A 19,510-nucleotide genomic window follows, 5' to 3' on the forward strand; every position below is an offset into this window, starting at 1 on the left:
TTTTTCTGCCTTATTTGACCCTGACGACAATACAGTGCCGCTGGTTGATAGAACTTAGAGAGCATGAAATGTATTCAGAGTTTCACATGTTTTGACACGGTGCATTCACACCATTGTGAATCATAGGAGAGAGAAGCTTACTACTTTGTATCTGAAATGACATAACAAAAACTCCCCTCCATCAATGCTCTTTCGTCATCATTTTTCCTTCCATTGCTCGTGTTAGCAGGTGCAATCCACCAAGGCCACATTCTCTGACTCATAATCTGTTGCTGGATGCACAATAACCAAATACACACAGTAAATGAGTGCTCGGAAAATAAAGTCCCAAGCATAGTGAGCAAGAAGCAAGAAATCCCATAGCTTTCATTTAAAATCCTAACGGCCTGAAAAGAGAAATGAAGGTCGGTTAATGATATGGAAATGAAATATGAAAAAGTGCAACGGCGTGAGTCAAGGCTTATTAAATTATTTTTTCTTTTTCTTTTTTGCTTCACTGACCATCTCCCTTTGCTTGATGGTGTTTAAACAAGTTGGGTTAGTCGGGCAATTTTAATAAATCCTAAGGTTGACGCTTTTGATCGACAAAGTGTTTAAGCTACTGGAAGAAAGTATGTTTACTGCAGATCTCTTCAGCAGAAGCCGTAGCAGTCTTATTGCATCTTCAAAGTCGAGGAGCTGAGCTGTGGATATTAATTTAGTTGATCTTCCGGGACTTTCTCCAGCCTCGGGGAAGGAAAAGACTTTAAACAGTGTCCTGATTGATATGACTATCTACTTCACAGACAGGAGACACTGCTGAAATGAAGTCAAAGGAAGAGGGACGACCACTATGATTGTGTTTGGGCTTTGGCACGGGTCCTCCTGGCACCACTCACTATATTTTGTATCGGTTTTGTTTTATTTCAGTCCATTGCTTTCTCTCAGATCCGTCAGTATTACTTTCATCCCACTCAAAGTCTCACCAGGACCCCCCCCCCCCCACACACACACACACATACACACACACACACACACACACACACACCCATATCCCCCCGTGGTTTGCTTAGATTTCTGACAAAAGCCTCTGGTGACACATACCAGGACGTAGGACTTGTTGCATAGGAGAAGTGAAAAATGGAAAGCAGCGCACAGGTGCATTTGATTAAATGGTGAGTTTATTTCAATTGGCCTGGGCCTCTTGAAACTTTCCAAACTTGAAGAATTACAAACGAGCTATTCATTCTTCAGCAGTACATTACTGTACTGTGAATTGTGTGGCCAGACTAAATGGCACAGCTATACAAGTATTTTATTTCAAAAAACATTTTGGCCAACAGTCTGCAATTGCTATAAGCACGTTTGCTATATATAATAAATCAAAGATGATGTTGCAAAATGTATTAAAACATAAGATTGATGCCATATCCAACATTCCTCGCAGTCACATTTAAGACATTGAAAGTCTGAATTTCATCAATGTGGCCTTGAAAAAGGATTTAGAGGTCTTTATATTAAGGGTTATTTCATGAAATGTATATAGAATGTGGTATTTTAACTTAAAACAGTGATCATCCAAATGTGCTTCTTTTATCTGTTTTTAGGAACATCTCTTGGAAAAGTCAAAGTCAGACTTACTGCTACATACATATGCAAATTTTAATCGGCATAATTTAGTTGTGTCTGCTTACACTAAACAGCCACCAAGCGTTATTCATTGTCATCTTGGAGCATGGAGACCTCTCTGATGGTGCATGACTGTTCGGCACTGCCATCTGTATTATTAGCTCTATAGACCTGCTGGTCCAAGACTAACAGATGCAGAGTACGTCCGACAATATGCTCATAATGGGCCGAGGAGGCTGAGTGTGTCTGTGTTGATATGAGATGCAACTGGTTACATGCACAGAAGCTATGTGGGCATGTCTGGGTCAACGGCGGGCCTTCAATCTAACTGTCTGCTCAGCTGCTCTCTCAAACAAGTCTGAGGCCGTTTGTTCCCAGGCCAGCCCACTCGTGTGTGTGCATTACACCGTGCAATCGCCACCGAGATTTTTATAAAAATCACATGAGCGGGACTTTTATCTTTTCACACAAGCAGTTACACTTTATTTTTGTCTCAGGAGCAAGATATTTATTCATGCAGTTATGAATTACAAATCATCTGAGGTTGACATAAACCCCAACTCCTGCTTTTATATGGCAGTGTCTGCCTATCGCAAGTGTTTTTTTGTTTTATGTGTAACCATGTAAGTAAGCAGTTGTGTGTCCATTTCTGGAAGCAGAAACGGGCAAGGCATTTGTCTCCATTACTGGAGCAGTCTTCTTTGATCTCAGAGGAAAAATCTCATATAAGCATTTCATTTTCATTTTGAGAGACCGGCAAAAATGTGCGGGCCCGGTCGACGTGCTCACCGATACTGAAGCAAAAGAGGGTGTGGTTGTCGAGTGAATGACAAAAACGAGCAGCGTTGTGACAGGAAGCAGCTGGTGTTGACAGGCACTTTGTGCGAGTTGTGCTGTGTGTATTTGCGCAGGATGGAGACAGATTGTCCCTCGATTGTTCATTTTGGGGCTCGCTCCATCTCACAATGCCATTGACGGAATCTGTGTAAAATGGAAAAGGAATGGCGTGCCACCAAAAGCCCCACTTCATTTCCCCCCTCAAGATAATCTGTTACTGATCTGCTGCAAACAGACTGAAACGTCTCCATGTTTTATTTATTAGCCAAGTGCAGACTGAACTGCAACAGCAATGAAAGCTAATTTGAATGCTAATGTGTGGAAAAGCCCTGATAGATTTCCAGGTGAGTGTGCAGTCAAATCAGGACATTTGACATTGCTGTGCGTCACCGCTAAATAATGTGTGCGGACAAATGAGGGCTTGTACTGTGTGCCGCGGTGTTTCCAACTCTTCCGTGCATGCTCAAAGTCACCTCGTAGCTGCTCACTATGTGCTTGACTTGATGGCGCCATATGCTCTAGTGCTGCCCAGTGCAACATTTAACCTCCAAGCCAGTGACCTGCGCCTTTGTATAACAGCTTTACATGTTCAGCCCACAAATGACTCCTTCCCTTGTGTGTTTGGTCCACAGGTCGCGGTCTATTAGTGGAGCCTCCTCAGGCCTCACCACCAGCCCGCTCAGCAGCCCACGGGTAAGTCAAGACCTTCTATACACTTACAAATACACGCACGTTTATGGCACTGGACCTCTTGACCCAGTTCTCGGGTTTCTGTGTTGTTGGTTCCACTGTGAGATGTCCATCTAACTACGGTTCATCTCTTCTTGTTGTCCAAGTCAGCAAGAGAAAGCAATGATGGTCATTAAGGCCTCCATTGCAGTATGTCCTGACCTTTAAGAAATCATTTAAGCAATAGCATTGATGTTACTGCAAATGTCATACTGTTATTCTCTTCCTTGAATTTGTCATGATCTGATTTTAGTTTCTAAAACACAATTATATGGCTACTATGGGTTCAATTTTGTAAATGCAAGTGTGAGTCAGAATTAGAATCATATTTATTCGCGAGGTATGCCAAGAACGCACAAAGAATTTGTCTCTGGTATTTGTAACCACTCAAGTACAACAAAAGTCAGTCAATTGACAGATGTGAGACATAAAAACATTGAGACAAACACTCACTGAGCAATAAAAGGTTGCTAGTAGTCTGGTAATGTTGTTACCCATTTTTTTTTTTGACACAAAGAGATTGTTTGAGCAGTATTTTCCACTCAAAGCCCAAAATATTGCCTCGCTCCATCCTCTTGGTTTACTAGGTCTTACATTTTTCGGCGGCCTGAGCACAGTGGAATTTTTCACAAAATCCTACTTTTCCACCTTGGATCAGATAGTCTCAGATTGAACGTATCCAGCTGACTAAGTTTGTGAGGGCTCAGGGTTATGCGGGACCCTTGAACAAGCTCCTCACGCCACATCTCATCTGAAAGGGAAATTGATTTCTAAGCCAAATAAATCTGAACTGTTCTGTCCATCAAAAAAAGTCATAATTTGTTCTCAAAGTGGCTGCATCTTCAAGGTTAGAAATCAATAATATATCAAGTGTAGACTTGTTGACTTGTTGCTCATTAAGATTTGCCTTCCTAGCTTGCATGTTTTTTTTGTGTCCACTGGTTCTCTTTTTTTTTATTTTTCAAGTGTCTTTCTTTGTTCCTTTTATGTCTTTGCTTGCTCCTTTTATTGTCTGTTTCTGACAACACACTGCTTTTTTTCTAACTGCATGGTCTTTTCTCTTTTTTTTCCTCCAAACTTGTGCATGTAATTTGGTGTACTTCCTCTTCATCTGGCTGTTTGGTGGTTGTATTTTCTTGATTACTTTGTTCGTATTGCCTCACCTGTGTACTGTATGTCAAAAAGCCTGTTAGAAAGTTTGGTGTTGCGCCTCAATCCCCTGACTTCTCACAGTCCCCACACACCAGCCCCAGTTCATCCCCTGAGCCAATTCCAAATCGTACCGGTCCTCGCATGTCTACACCTAACTCACTGGTCCCGAACTCTGAGGCCCTACCGACAACTCTTAACAAGACTCAGACACTCCCAACCAAACCTAAACTTGCTCCGAAGCCGCTTCATGCCACACGATCCAACCCGCTCCCTGAAGCTTCATTAGATGCAGCATCCTTGTCTGAGTCCTCTGCTTCCTGCCATATCCCATCACAGCCTCCATCTGCCTCCATGCCCCCCACACCCACCACGCCGCTATCTCCAACCACGCCAAGCCCCGTTGTTTCAGTCTTAAACAGCCCCCAAGTACATCGCTCCCATTTTGCTGCCAACCCCCAACTCTCTGTGCCCTTCCGCCCAGTGGGGCCTCCGTCCCCTATTAGGGTGCACCAATTCCACCACGTAACACCAACAACTTTTTCATACCCTGACCACCCACCTAAATCTATCCCCCTCATACAGGTTACCCCTCACCCTTCCCCTCGAGGCAGTCCCCTACCCACTCCAAAAGGCACACCGGTGCACACTCCGAAAGACAGCCCGGCCGGGACTCCCACCCCGACACCGCCGCCAAGCCCCTCCATGGGAGGTATGCCATGGAGGACGCGGCTCAATTCCATCAAGAACAGTTTCCTGGGCTCCCCACGATTCCACCGCCGGAAACTCCAAGGTCTGTGCGCTCAATGTGACCTATTTTTGTTATTCTTCTTTCCACCCTAAAAGCTTCGATGTTTCCACAGTTCCCACACAAGAAGAGATGTCCAGCCTCACTCCAGAGTCTTCCCCAGAGTGAGTAAATGTTACACCATCACTGTCATAATCATGTATGACCCATCGTGTTGCACAGCCACCCTCTCAGACAGACCTGCACTTGACATTCTATTATTATTAATAATTTTTATGATTATTAAGAAATATTCCTGCTGAGCTTCCTGCACTGACCTCACTCAGCCTCTAGCAGGCAGTCCTTGATTATGAGAAATGGTGGGCTCCTCAGCCTCCTGAAGGGCGATTTTGGCCAACGTGTGTTTGGCTGTTTGGCTGGTCATTTTCCACCTGGGAGGGAAACATCAGAGTTGACTGGAAAGCTTTGTGCAGTCAAACACTAGTCAAATACAGTTTCTTACTGCAAATGCACTTATGGCTTATCATCAATCCATCCATTTTCTTCACCGCTTATCCTCACGAGGGTCGCGGGGAGTGCTGGAGCCTATCCCAGCTGTCAACAAGCAGGAGGCGGGGTACACTCTGAAATGGTTGCCAGCCAATCACAGGGCACATGGAGACAAACATCCGCACTCGCAATCACACCTTGGGGCAATTTAGAGGGGCCAATTAATGTTGCATGTTTTTGGAATGTGGGAGGATACCAGATTGCCCGGAGGAAACCCACGCAGGCACGGGGGGAATATGCAAACTCCACACAGGTGGGTCTGGGATCGAACCCGGGACCTCAGAACTGTGAGGCCAACCCTTTACCAGCTGACCACCGTGCCAGCTGGCTTATCAGTGTCTGGAATTAATAGTAAAGCTTCTTTTCAGGGTGAGGAGAAATACTCATATTGCAACGTATCACATCATTATCTTTAGTAATGAAATGTGTTAATAATGGATAGTAACACTTTGATTTGATAATTAACTAATGTTGAATTCAAATATCCATGTTAACATGGAGGACTGCCACTAAATGAGTTTTAATGGATAATACAATATGTACTCCATGTACAACAGCACTTCCTTAATTAGAGAGGACCTAAGAACCTTTCACACTGGCCATGTATGCTGGCCTTTTCATAGCTTCTCCCCAGTTTACTTTGTGTTATGCAATGTAAGAGAAGCACAACGTAAAACATTGCCTGATTGTGAGAGGCCACGACCAGTGCGTGCATGTGAGACTCAGCGCACATCCTCCTTTTTATCGAAAGAACTTTGACATCCCTGTGGTTCTAATTATCTGAATGTGCGGAACCACCACGGCTTTATGAGTGCGCACATCGGGCATGGCACCGTCCCGCTTTGGTGAGATCACTTTGAAAGGCTCAGCTTAATGAAGGCTGACTCTACCGTCAAAACCCTGATGAAGCAATTTTTGACAGGATGTGTGAAAGGGTTCCTGCCTCAAGTGAGGAAATCCCAAAGTAAAGTAGATACACACTGTCAGCTGTAAAAGTATGATACCCCCCCTTCCATTTAATGTGTTCCGAGTTATCCACAAATAGAATTATGTCTTTTCCCCTTTTATTCATAACATAGGTATTTCCCATAACAAATATTGATAATTAGACAATCACTTTATCTCGTTAGTACCCTTATAGTTCCCTAAATGTGACATGATAATATGGTCTAGCTCTTTACACATTGATTCTATCCCCAGCATACACTTAAAAGTGTGACTCACAGAAAACACATAGGCTGCAAGGACAGAAACATGACTCATAGTTTTCTGACCATTCACTTTTCATGCATCAAATACTATTAATTTGGCATTGTTGGTGGGCCAAACGTCTCTTGTGTTCTCTCCACATAGACTTGCCAAAAAATCCTGGTTTGGTAACTTCATCAATCTGGAAAAAGAGGAGCAGATCTTCATTGTCATCAGGGACAAGCCTCTCAGCTCCATTAAGGCCGACATCGTTCAAGCATTTCTCTCGGTACTGTCAAATTCATTAAATATTTCTGTGCGTTGTCCACACGGTTCAGAAACCTCTTTACTTGTGCTTTGATACTTTTCCATTGGCAAATACGAGCTGGTCAGCTCAGGTTCAGAGGATCCTGAGCCAATAGGTTTTTTTCAATTTTTGTCACCATGGGACTAATGTTGCAGTAAAGAAACACTTTTGTAGACGTTAAGAATAATGAAGAAAATATTGATCAGGAATAACATTTGAAAACATATGCACTGTATATATTTTCATATATTTATCATTAACTGTAGAATGCTTACAGTGGGAGGGGGGTGTTTATTCAGCCACCAAATGAGCAGGTTCTGCCACTTAAAAAGATGACAGGGGCCAGTAATTTTTATCATAGGTATGCTTTGCCTATGAGAGACAAAATGAGGAATTGATCAACCCAAAAAATCGCATTGTCTGTCAAATTTTATTAGCAAATTATTGTGGAATATAAGTATTTGCTCTATGACAAACAAGCAAGATTCTGGCTCTCACAGAGCTGCAACTTCTTTCTGTCCTTTGTCCGCCAATCATTATCTGTATTCGTAGCACCTGTTTGAACTTGCTAGTATAAAATACTGGCCAAAACCAAAGCGCTGTCAAAGGACCCCAGAAACAGCATTGTAGATCAGGCCAAGGCTGGCAAAACTGAATCTGCAATAGGTAAGCAGTTTGGTGTGAGGAAATCAAATGTGGGAGAAACTATTAGAAAATGAAAGACGTACAAGACCACTTATAATCCCCCTGGATCTGGAGCTCTACGCAAGATCTCACCCCGTGGGGTCAAAGTGATCACAAGAACAGTGACGAAAAATCCCAGAACCACACCGGGAGACCAAGTGAATGACCTCCAGAGATCTTGGGCCAAAGTAACATCGGCTACCATCAGTAAGACCCTACACCGCCAGCCGCTCAAATCCTGCAGTGCCAGATATTTCCCCCTGCTTAAGCCAGTACATGTCCAGGCCTGTCTGAAGTATGGTAGAGAGCATTTGGATGATCCAGAAAAGGATTGAAACCAAATTAGAACGCTTTGCTTAAAATCTCAACTTGCTGTGTTTGAAGAGGAATGCAGAGTTGCATCTAAAGAACACCAGACCTACCGTGAACCATGGGAGTGGAAATATGGTTTAGGGCTGTTTTTCTAAGAAGGGACCAGCACAACTGATCCGTATTAAAGAAAGAATGAATGGGGCTGTGTTTTGCGAGATTTTGAGTGAAGACCTCCTTGCATCAGCGAGTCACTTGATTATGAAACATGGATTGGTCTTTCAGCATGACAATGATACCAAACACACAGCCTGGGCAAGGAGGGAGTGGCTTCGTATGAAGCATTTCATGGCCAGATCTCAATCCCGTAGAAAATCTTGAAAGGCTGTGTTGGCCAGCAACAGCCCCAAAACATCACTGCTCTGGAGGAGATCTGCATATAGGAATGGACTGAAATACCAGCAATACTGTGTGAGTAAAAGTATTTCAGAAAACATGTTACATCTATTATTGCCAACAATGGTTATATTCCAATGTACTGAGATTAACTTTACTTATTGACCAAATACTTGTTTTCCACCAGAAATTGTTAATACATTATCTCAAAATGAGACAATGTCACTTTCTGGATTGTCCCCCCCATTTAGTCTCTCATACTTGAGGTATACGTGTGATGAAAATTACAGACCTCTCATCTTTTTAAGTGGGAAAACCTGCACAACTTGTGACTGACCTAGATAATTTAATCACAGGGCTTAGTAAGGACAAAAGTGAATAAACACTAATTCCCTGCTGTTGTACCTTAGTTTGTACACTGCAGTTTTATACACCACAGCCTCTACTTTACAGCAGTGGTCCTTCTATCTGATAGAATGTGTCCACGTACTGTGGCCAACAACCACTTGTTTAGAAGTCAATACAGAAGATAATCATTGTCCTCCATCTTTTTTTTTTCTTTTTCCAACTGATGGGTTGAATGCATTGTGGCCAGGCGACGATAGTGCTGTGCAATGTGAAAGGAGCTTTATGTTCCTCCTCCCTAACTCTTCTCACATCACCCTCTTGTGCCCTACCGAGGGTGGCAGTGGTAACTCTATTTGCTGCCTTTCTAATAGCAGGCTGGATATGCGTCTCATGAGTGCGTGGCAGGCCCAAGCTCTACTAACATGTTTCAGATTTATGGAGCAATTCAGCCAACTGCTTGTGTTCATCGCTTCTATTTTCCCCCTGACTGCAGACTCAATGGAGGTTGTACAAAAACTGAAGGCGTTCATGATTTGCCTCTGCAGTAGATGCTTTGGCCTTAGTTTTCTATATTGAATGTATGTTTGTGATGCTGTGGTGTGTGAAAATGGAATAAATATGCAAAAGTGTAGGAATACAGACAGCATTAGCGTCACGCATGTAGCCACCGCACCATCTAGTCAGGGCATGCAGCATGTGTGACTGAACAGAAGCTATGCTCACCTCACTTAGATTTGAACAAAGTCTTGAAGTAAATGCAAGCAAGCTGGGCCTGCCTTCTGAGGTCACCGTCAAATATGTTCCCCCATCCCAAGAGGTATGTAGCTATTATCCCTCGGGGGCTACGCTAGTTGGTATTCCAAACCGGAGATTGGCATCTGAATCAGCGGAATTATACCTTGAGGCACACTCACATTAATGGAATGTCAACCCATCCGCGGCGCTGTGACGGAATGTGACAATTTCACAACTCACCTGTTCATTGGGCAAACAAATTCATTTTTAGGAGGTAGTGCGCAATGTTGCAGGATGACTGAAGACCACATTAGCTTAAGACCCTCACATGCATTGCTGCTCCCCAAGGTATTAATCTCCTTCGAGTTTGACTGTGACACATATTTTATGGACTGTTTCGTTGAGGGGTGTCAAATTTAGCATGTGGTTGAAAAATTAAACATCAATGCTATCCATGTTTAATTCCATCACTCACCTTTAAAAGAAAAAAAAATGCTCTTCATTTCCAGATCCCAAGCCTGAGCCACAGCGTCATTTCACAAACCAGTTTCCGGGCAGAATACAAGTCCACGGCAGGCCCGACAGTCTTCCAGAAGCCGGTCAAATTCCAGGTGGATATCACCTACACGGAGAGCACAGCTGCCACCAAGGAGAATGGCATCTACTCCGTCACTTTCACTCTGCTCTCAGGTTAGCATGCAGCTCCAGTCATCGTGCATACAATCCATGTATTGTACATGGAAATATAATTCTTTCACAGGGCTGCACACATACAAGTCACTACCTACACTATTTCTTACGTATTGAATCCAGACTAGTAAATAGCATACAGTAATGAAACAATCCTATACTCCTGATACAATTTGGGTGCTATGCACACATTCTACAAAAATAAAAATAAATTCTCCATGGACAAAAACATCTCCCAGGTTATCAACAAAGAAACACAACAATGATCATGTGAATATGATGACATTTATTCATCCTGTAATAGCACTGTGTAATATATTACATATCACGATGATGATGGGAAATCAATCAAAGTACGTTGTACAAGATCTTGTCAGGAGCATGGTGCTCTAGTGGTTATTATTTTTGCCTTAGAGTGGCACTGAAGAAACAACAGGAAGCAGAACTGGAGGTGGCAGAAATGAAGATGTTGAGGTTCTCGCTCGGAGTGAGCAGGATGGATAGGATTAGAAATGAGCTAATTAGAGGTACAGACAAAGTTGGATGTTTTAGAGACAAGGTTCGAGAGAGCAGACTTCGATGGTTTGGACATGTCCAGAGGCGAGGGAGTGAGTATATTGGTAGCAGGGGTGCTGAGGATGGAGCTCCCAGGCAAAAGAGCGAGAGGAAAACCAAAGAGAAGGTTTATGGATGTGGTGAGGGAAGACATGAGGGCAGTTGGGGTTAGAGAGGAAGATGCAGGAGATAGGCGAAGATGGCAAAAGATGACACGCTGTGGGGACCCCTAACGGGACAAGCCGAAAGGAAAAGAAGAAGAAGAGTCATGATGTTCAGAGTAAGAATCGCTACACAGGTCCTTCTGCCTAAGTATGGAGTTTGCAATTTATCCCCATGATTATGGGATTTTTTTGTTGTTTTTTTTCCCCTCTGGAAGCAATGTTGCACAATTAGGACCTGGCAAGAAGTTTTTCTGTCTCACAATGGGTTTCAATTCAGTTCAGGTCAATAGATCAAATTTTTGAAACGTCAACGTTTCAAGTTTCATTTGTTTTTCCCAACAGTCTTGCCACACAAGGCATTTATGTTAGTTCTAAAATAAGACCATTAGCAAGAGAACTGAAGCGGTACTTTACTACACTATCAGTGACTTTTTTTTTTTTTTCATTTTGTATCTCCAACGCGCAATGTGCAGTTTCAAGTTGCAGTGGCAAGCAGTTCGGCAAATTCAAACTTTCATGAGCTCTGCTTCATGCTGCTGGTGCATGTCAACACTAAAATTAAAACTATCTTCACATAGCTGACACGCCTCCGAGCCTGCCAGCCTTGATGCTGGATATCAGGCTTGTATTAGTGTTGAAGTATCTGAGCTTGTTTCCAGTGCGAGTAGGTGTACATATGAAAAGAATTGACACCAACACTGATATTGGTACTCATGTATTTCTACTAGAAATGGATTCAGTGACTCACGGCTCTGTAATGTAATGATGTTCTACATATAGCAGGTGTTCAAATACTTTTCTTCACTGTAAAAGAAAACATTTCTAAGATCATATATTCAGTCAATGTTGTTGGCTGTTGAGGAACGATAAGGAGTTTCATGTAAGTATGCTTAATTCTTGAATAATTCAACAAACACAGAAATACAACATGACGGGAATCCACTACATTCTTGGCAGAGGTAAAGCTCAAGCCTTTCTGACATTGTCAATCAAAGCATTGTTGTCTTTGATTTTTGGTGTATCAGTGTTTTTTGGGGGGTTTTAATGTCATTCTGCAGGTGTACCTAATGTGGTCTGTAATTGTATCTTGCAATCGTGGAGAGGGCAAGCAGGAGATGCACACACATGCACAAGAAAATGCAAATGTGGTGGCGGGGAGACTGATTCAGGTGATTTGATTGTAATTGGAGAAACATTATTTGCATGCAGTACGTGTTTTTGTACCCTTCGGTGGGCCCCAGACAAGATTGGTCATGGAGCCCCTTCCCCCTAAAACAAAAACCAGGATGCTGCATAGCCAAATATGTCACTTGCTGAATAATTAACATCAAAAATTAATAAAAAAAATAACTGATGTTGATCAAAATAAGACCATTTGACAACAAAAGGCTTTGTCCTGCTAATAGGATAAATTATCAATGGAAGCACAGGACTAAGTTCTAAGGGCTAAGTAACATTGCTACTGACAGATACCTGGTCCATGTAACAAAGTATAAGAGATTTGCTGTATATTGTTATTTCTCAACTGTGTTTTTAAACTAGTCATGTTTAATTGTTAGTGTATTACCTGCAGGAAAATTTACTTATTGGAACTGGCGTAAATTGGCTTGATTACTTTTCTCAAGTAACAGATACACATTCTCATTAGTTACCACTCTTGTGTTTTTGCTTTTCATTCTCGTTATTATTATTATTTTTTTTGGCTTGACCTGAGTGATAGGGGCCCCATTGCAGAGATTCACATATCCTCACCTGTCATTGGAGTGTCTCACAGAGGTTTCCAGTAGACTTTATACCGATCTGATCGGCTTGATTGATATCAACCAATAATGAGCATTGTATAGGGATTGGCTTTAATGTAATAAATCTCGAATCTGCCGCGCCACAAAAAAAATGGAATCCAAAAGCTAATTTATTTTTAGCCTTGTGGCAGGTGTTTTGACTTAATACGATAAATATCTGACCATCAATGCATTTATTTAAAAAAAAAATGTCTCGGCAGTGTGGGCCTAGATCAGATGGCAAGAAAAATATTTACTATTGCACGTTGTAGGACTACAGCAATAAAATCTTGTGTTCCGATGCCACTGCATCAGACTGGATATACTCGTTACCATGGTGATGACAACAACCATTGATTTCGCAAATCTAAAATCTGGAGGAAAAAATAAAATGAGGAGAAACATAGTGGTCATCAGCGATCTCGGTAAAGTAATTTCATTCATGGATTGCTTGAGATAAGTTTACATACTTTTAATGTAATATGACTGGAAAGCAGGTAACAAAATGTTCTGTAGCCTTGCAAGCTAGTGCGAGTAATCACGGTTGAATATAAACATACTGTGGTGCTTTACATAATTCACCTACGGGACCTCAAGTTAGGTTACGGGGTTCTGCACGGACGTGATTGGTTACACTTCTGGTGTTAGTGTGTTAGAGAGTGCCTGCCGTAATAGGTTCGCTCTGTTGGTGTCTGCATTAAAACAAGGTTTGCCCCTGTGTTCAACACTCCCCCTCCGACTCCTTTTCTTTGGCGCTACACTGGTGACCCCAACGTCAATCCTGTCGTTTCCGAGACTGAACCGAACATGGCAACCGCCATCCTCAAATTGCCGGAGTTTTGGGAGACGTCCGCGACCAGCGTGGTTCGCGCAGAGGCTTGATATGCCCTCCACGGAATCTCGGATGACACCTCGCGCTATTACCACGTTGTCTCAGTCCTTGGGAGCTCAACGGCGGACAGACCAGTGAGTTTAATCACATCTCCCCCGGTCCGAGATAAATATACTGGGCTCAAGACTTACCTCCTCAAGGTTTTCGAGCTTTCACGGCCTGAGCGAGCCCGACGTCTTTTGGCTATTAATGGACTGGGGGACAGCAAACCTTCCGTACACATGGAAATTATGCTAAACCTGCTGGGCACGGAGGAGCCCAACTTCCTTTTCATGGAACTGTTTCTCAGACACATGCCGCCGCATGTTCAGACAGCGCTCGCTAACACTTCTATCTCTGGACCCTGTGCCCTGGCTGAGGAGGCCGACCGTTTCTTCCTAGCCTCTCAGCGCTTCTCCCCTGAGGTGCTGGCCCCAACGCGCAGTTACTCGCCCCCGGGCGCCGGGGTGCCATCCGGCAGGGGCCCCATCGCCACCGTCGGCACAGTCTTGTGCTACTTCCACGCCCATTTTGGACCGAAAGCAAAGAGGTGCCGTGCCCCTTGCAGCTACAACACGTCGGGAAACGCCAAAGCCAGTGCTCCGTACCGGCCATGAACGTGGGCAGGAAGAACCGGCTGCTCTTCGTCATGGACACACTTTCTGGGCCCAAATTCCTTTGCAACACTGGCGCCCAGAGGAGTGTCCTGACCCCCAGTGCAGATGACGCCGCTGGCAGGACTCAGGGGCCACCCCTGCTGTCCGCTAATGGTTCCCCTATCCGCACGTACGGCATAAAGACTGTGGACTTGTGTTTCGGGGGTTGGCGCTTTACATTCGACTTTGTCACTGCCGATGTCTCGTTGTCTCTCATCGGTGCCAATTTTTTTTGTACTCACGGGCTGCTGGTGGACGTGAAGAAGGGCCGTCAGGTGGATGCACTAACTTTCTCCTCGGTTGCCTGTGTCCGCAACTAGGCGACTTATGGCACTCTCTCCAGTTCACTCTCAGATGGCACCAAGTATCAGCTTCTCCTTGATGAGTTCCCCTGCTTGACACGGCTCACTTTCTCCTCAGCTGCAACTAAACTTGGGGTCGAGCACGACGTCGAGACCAAGGGCCCCCCGATTCACGCTTGAGCCCGACAGCTCGACCCCGAGAAGCTAGCAGTCGTGAAGTCCGAGTTTGCCAACATGGAGCGCCTGGGCATCGTCCGCCCCTCGGATAGCCCATGGGCCTTGCCGCTACACTTTGTCCCTGGACCAGAGGGTGGGTGGCGACCGAGTGGTGACTATCGCCGCCTTAACGATTCCAGTACACCCGACCGTTATCCTGTCCACCACATTCAGGACTTCTCCGCCCACCTGGCGGGCAAAAGCCTGTTCTCCAAGGTCAACCTGGTGCGCGGTTATCACCAGGTCCCCGTGCACCCCTCAGACGTTCCCAAGACGGCTGTAGTCACACCGTTTGGCCTGTTTGAGTTTCTGAGGATGCTCTTTGGACTCAAAAAACGTGGCCCAGTCTTTCCAACGGTTAATGGATTCGATGCTGAGAGACTTGCCCTTTGTGTTTGTCTATTTGGACGACATCCTCGTTGCCAGCTCCTCGGAGAAAGAACATCTGAAGCACCTCCCGGACCTCTTTGCGAGACTTGAGCGGCATGGTCTGATCATCAACCCGGCGAAGTGTGTTTTCGGGGTGGCCTCCATCCAGTTCCTCAGTCACCTCATCGACAAAAATGGCGCCGCCCCCCTTCTGTCAAAGGTGGAGGCCGTCTCCGCTTTTCCCCGACTTCACTCGGCTCGGGGGTTCCGGGAGTTTCTGGGGATGGAGACTTTCTATCACCGGTTCATCCGCCGGGCGGCCCACACCATGCGCGCGCTGTATGACGCTCTTAAGGGCAAGGCCCCCAACTGGGACATTGACTGGACGGCTGAGAGGTTGGAAGTCTTCGGGGCCACGAAGGGTGCACTGAGCCAGCCTGCTATGCTGGCCCACCCGTCCCCTGGGGCCCCCGTCACTCTCACTACCGACGCGTCGGACTACGCCGTTGGGGCCGTATTCAAACAGTGGGTCGCCGGCGCCTGGCAACCGCTCGCCTTTTTCAGCCGTCAGCTGGTCCCCAGGGAACGCAAATACAACACATTCGATAGGGAGCTCCTCGGCCTCTGGCTGGCGATCCGCCACTCCAGTTCCCTAATGAAAGGCCGTGAGTTCACGGCATATGTGGACCACGAACCCCTCACTTCCGCCATGTTCAAGGTGGCCGAGCCGTGGTCTGCCCGCCAGCAGCGCCAACTGTCGTTCATCTGGGAGTACACTACAGACATCCAACACATCGCTGGCAAATCCAATGTGGTCACGAACTGCCTCTCCAGGGCAGTTGTCGGCAATGTGCATCTGGGTCTTGACTACTCCCATATGAGCGGGGTCCAGGCCTTGGACCACGGGGTGCAGACCTGGGTCGACTCCTGCGTGGCCTGTCAGCGAGCTAAGGTGCATTGCCACACAAAAGCCCCCTTGGAGTCCTTCACTGTCCCCGAGAGGAGGTTCGACCACGTCAACGTCGACTTGGTGGGTCCGCTTCCTCCCTTACACAGTTTCACCTACTTGCTCACCATGGTGGACAGGACGACCCGCTGGGCCGAAGCCGTTCCCCTCTCCTTGACGACGTCGTCGGACATGGCCCAGGCATTCATCGGCACGTGGGTTGCCCTGTCCGACCTCTCTTCCGACCGTGGGCTTCAACTCTGGAACGCAGTCGCTGAGAGTTTCTGGGTCAAGCACTACCGCCCTTCACCTGCAGGCGAACGGTCTCTGCAAGCGTGTCCACCGCTCCATGAAAGCAGCCCTGTGTGCCAGCTTGACGGGGGGCAACTGGTTGGATAAGCTTCTGTGGGTCATGCTCGGCCTCAGGTGCATGCCCAAGGAAGGACTGATCGCCTCGTCCTTTGGGGTCGCCCCCCCCCCACACTTTTGCCCCGCCTCCCTGCACCTGCCGGGGTGCCCTCGACCCTGTCAGGGCCCTGGCCCCTTGACTCAATGGACTGTGCGCCCTGGGAGGCTTGTGTGGTGCTTTACATAATTCACCTATGGGACCTCGAGTTAGGGTACGAGGTTCCGACGGACGTGATTGGTTACACTTCCGGTGTTTGTGTGTTAGAGAGTTCCCGCCATAATGGGTTCACTCTGTTGATGTCTGCATTAAAACGAGGTTTGTTCCTGTGTTCAACACTCTGACTCCTTTTCTTCGCCGCTACAATACCTGTGTACTGTCGAATCATGCTCTTAGGCTTTGGTTCCCAAACTTCTTTTGCAACCCTCCCTTTTTGGAGATGAACTTTTCAGTACCTCTCGCCCACTTGCAACAATTATTTCTTAAAAAAAACAAACATGAAAAACAGCTGGGTGTAACTTAATGAAAAGTTTTCATAGTAGTTCATGGTAGCCCCATGCCCACCTCCCCCGCTGTCATAACGCAGGGGCCGCACCCATCAGTTTGAAAATCACTGCTCTAAGATTTCACTGTGTGGAATAAAGTAATTTAAATACAGTGAGTTAGCGGCCATTATTTCTGTCATGTTATAATGTTGGTTTGACCTGACTGAAAACTTAAACTTACATCAGTTTCCAATCCTTGAATGCCTACGAGAGCTCATTAATGCTTTACCATTTGTCGAAAATGCTACAAAATATTTTTGAAGATAGTGAGTATGAAATTCACAGTATATACAGTATATACAATGTCCGCCATCTCTCAGGGCCTCAGCCAGCAACAGCCACTAAGGGGGCGGACATAGGGGTTTCCCAACATGTTGTTTCAGTGTCTCAAGCATCCTCATTGTTTTCTCATTGATATGGACAAACGCCAGTCATGTCTTGGGAACTGCTTTAGCTTGGGGCTGTCGGCAATTGCCAGGGTTAATTACCCTACGGCACCATCTCTGCCCCACAATAATAGATTGTGCTCTTCATTTGGTTGTCTTTTCTGCACATCTGCCCTACAATTGGCTGGGGACTCATATATGGAGTACCTGCTCTCTCGCCCAAAGTCAGCTGTGATGGGTTCCAGCTCAACACTTTCTGGCTCCCATCACTTGTGTACCCTCAAGCCAGGTGTCTATTCTTACTGTGGTTTGCGTGTCTGTGCTGTAGGACCCAGTCGGCGCTTCAAGCGGGTAGTGGAGACCATTCAGAGCCAGTTGTTAAGCACACATGACCAGCCGGGAGTCCAGCAGCTGTCTGGTAAGTAGGATCCCCTTATTTTGCGCCCCTTCATCTTACCAGACCACAGTAAACCTCACCACCACTTTCACAGAAAGACTTCCTTCTTCTCTTTGGCTCTGCTCGCAGCATTCAAAAACTAGGGTTCAAAATTGTCTGGTTGCCGAACGCTGAAAATTATAGGGGAGGTATGAAACAGTCGTTCACATTCTTATTGAGGCTTTGTCACCATGGCAACACCACAGCAGCACCAGATCTGGGCAAATGTGCTGCGTACTCCACTTCCAAGTAGATGATTGGAGAGCGTGTTCTGCTTCGCATGGGATTTGTTGCAATGTGTCTCATTATCGAAATGTTTGATTCGGAGTAATTGAACGTGATCTGGGAAATTCTAGAAGACGAAACAATCAAATAAGCGCCTGAGTCGTCTTCTTTTGCTCTCAGGGTCCTCTTGACGCTTTGGTTTGTCTCACTTGACATCCTTGTGGCAGTGGCTCTCCCTGCTGGTGAGATAGTGAACACTTTCAACCCAGCCATCCATTTTCTACAACTTTCCCAAGCTTTATTGAGCCAAGGCGCATATTTATTTACCTTACAAAATTGTTGTAGTGGTATATGGAAATCCTGTATTGAGCGCAGTCATTTATCTTCATTCAAGAAGGAAAGCACAGTAGTGTGTACAATTATAACTACATAGCGACTCGTGGCCAGTGCAGTCACCCATTTCCAGTTTCTCACGCCACAATTTACACAGACATTTGTGTAGTTTGTGTGTGATGTCATGACTATGTGGGCAGTTTATGCAAGTTCCAACAAGCAGATGTGGCTAGGTGATCCTGTGAGACTTAACAAATAACTACGCGGTATCTAACCCATATATAGTCCTGTCTTCTATCATTTATGGTCACATTCATGGGAATAAACAACACACAAGCAATAGCCCCAGTGAAATACACTGACCATAAAAGATCAAGGTAAACGACTGCTTACCATACCATTCAAAAAGACAAAAATCTGAATGCATACATTGATTGATTGATACTCATATAATTATTGATCCCTCACTGATTGTTTTAAGTTTAACCACTGACATGAATGGAGAATAATTTTAGAGGTAAATTTATTTTAACAAGGAGAGCCTAAAAGAACATCTGGAATATCACTTAAAACAAAATATTAAAATTCTTTTGCAATTCATTGAAGGAAATGGGTATTTCAGCCCCTATGAAAATATGATGATGGATGGATTTGTAAAGAACGCCTTGTTAGCGAGTAGTGGTCAGACATTTCCTGTAGTTCATCATCAGGTTTTGCATTTACCCCGGGAGCAATTTTGAACCACTTCTCTTTGCAACTCCTCTTCAAATCTTTAAGGTTTGCAAGGCTGTGCCTTGGCATCTTGAACAACATCCACATACTTTTTTAAAGATGGGATTTAGGTCTGGACACTGGCTTGGCGACTCCATGACCTTAATGTGCTGCATCTTTAGCCACTCTTTCATTCCCTTGACTTAATGCTTTGGGTCTTTGACGTGTTGGAAGCCCCATCCATGACCCATTTTAAGTTTTCTGGCCGAGAGAAGGAAGATGTCAAGTCACCCAGGATCTTAAGGTTAAAAGGCTCCATCCATAGATCCCT

The 19,510-nt window shown here is 45.2% G+C and overlaps 1 protein-coding gene across 3 annotated transcripts in view; it reads left to right on the plus strand.

Annotated features, from left to right (window-relative positions):
* The window catches only part of brsk2a (BR serine/threonine kinase 2a), a 222,607-nt gene that overhangs the window by 197,447 nt on the left and 5,650 nt on the right, over window positions 1-19,510 (plus strand). For 2 of the 3 annotated variants that reach the window (XM_061821481.1, XM_061821482.1), the window contains exons 13-18: window positions 3,078-3,138; window positions 4,909-5,116; window positions 5,187-5,235; window positions 6,974-7,097; window positions 10,097-10,277; window positions 17,803-17,892. In XM_061821481.1, the coding sequence (XP_061677465.1) occupies window positions 3,078-3,138; window positions 4,909-5,116; window positions 5,187-5,235; window positions 6,974-7,097; window positions 10,097-10,277; window positions 17,803-17,892 (713 nt within the window). Of the gene's footprint in view, window positions 1-3,077; window positions 3,139-4,908; window positions 5,117-5,186; window positions 5,236-6,973; window positions 7,098-10,096; window positions 10,278-17,802; window positions 17,896-19,510 lie in introns of all 3 variants that reach the window. The other variant, XM_061821483.1, reaches the window with a different exon arrangement.

Source organism: Syngnathoides biaculeatus, chromosome 6 (genome assembly GCF_019802595.1).
Source record: "Syngnathoides biaculeatus isolate LvHL_M chromosome 6, ASM1980259v1, whole genome shotgun sequence".
NCBI lineage: Eukaryota > Metazoa > Chordata > Actinopteri > Syngnathiformes > Syngnathidae > Syngnathoides > Syngnathoides biaculeatus.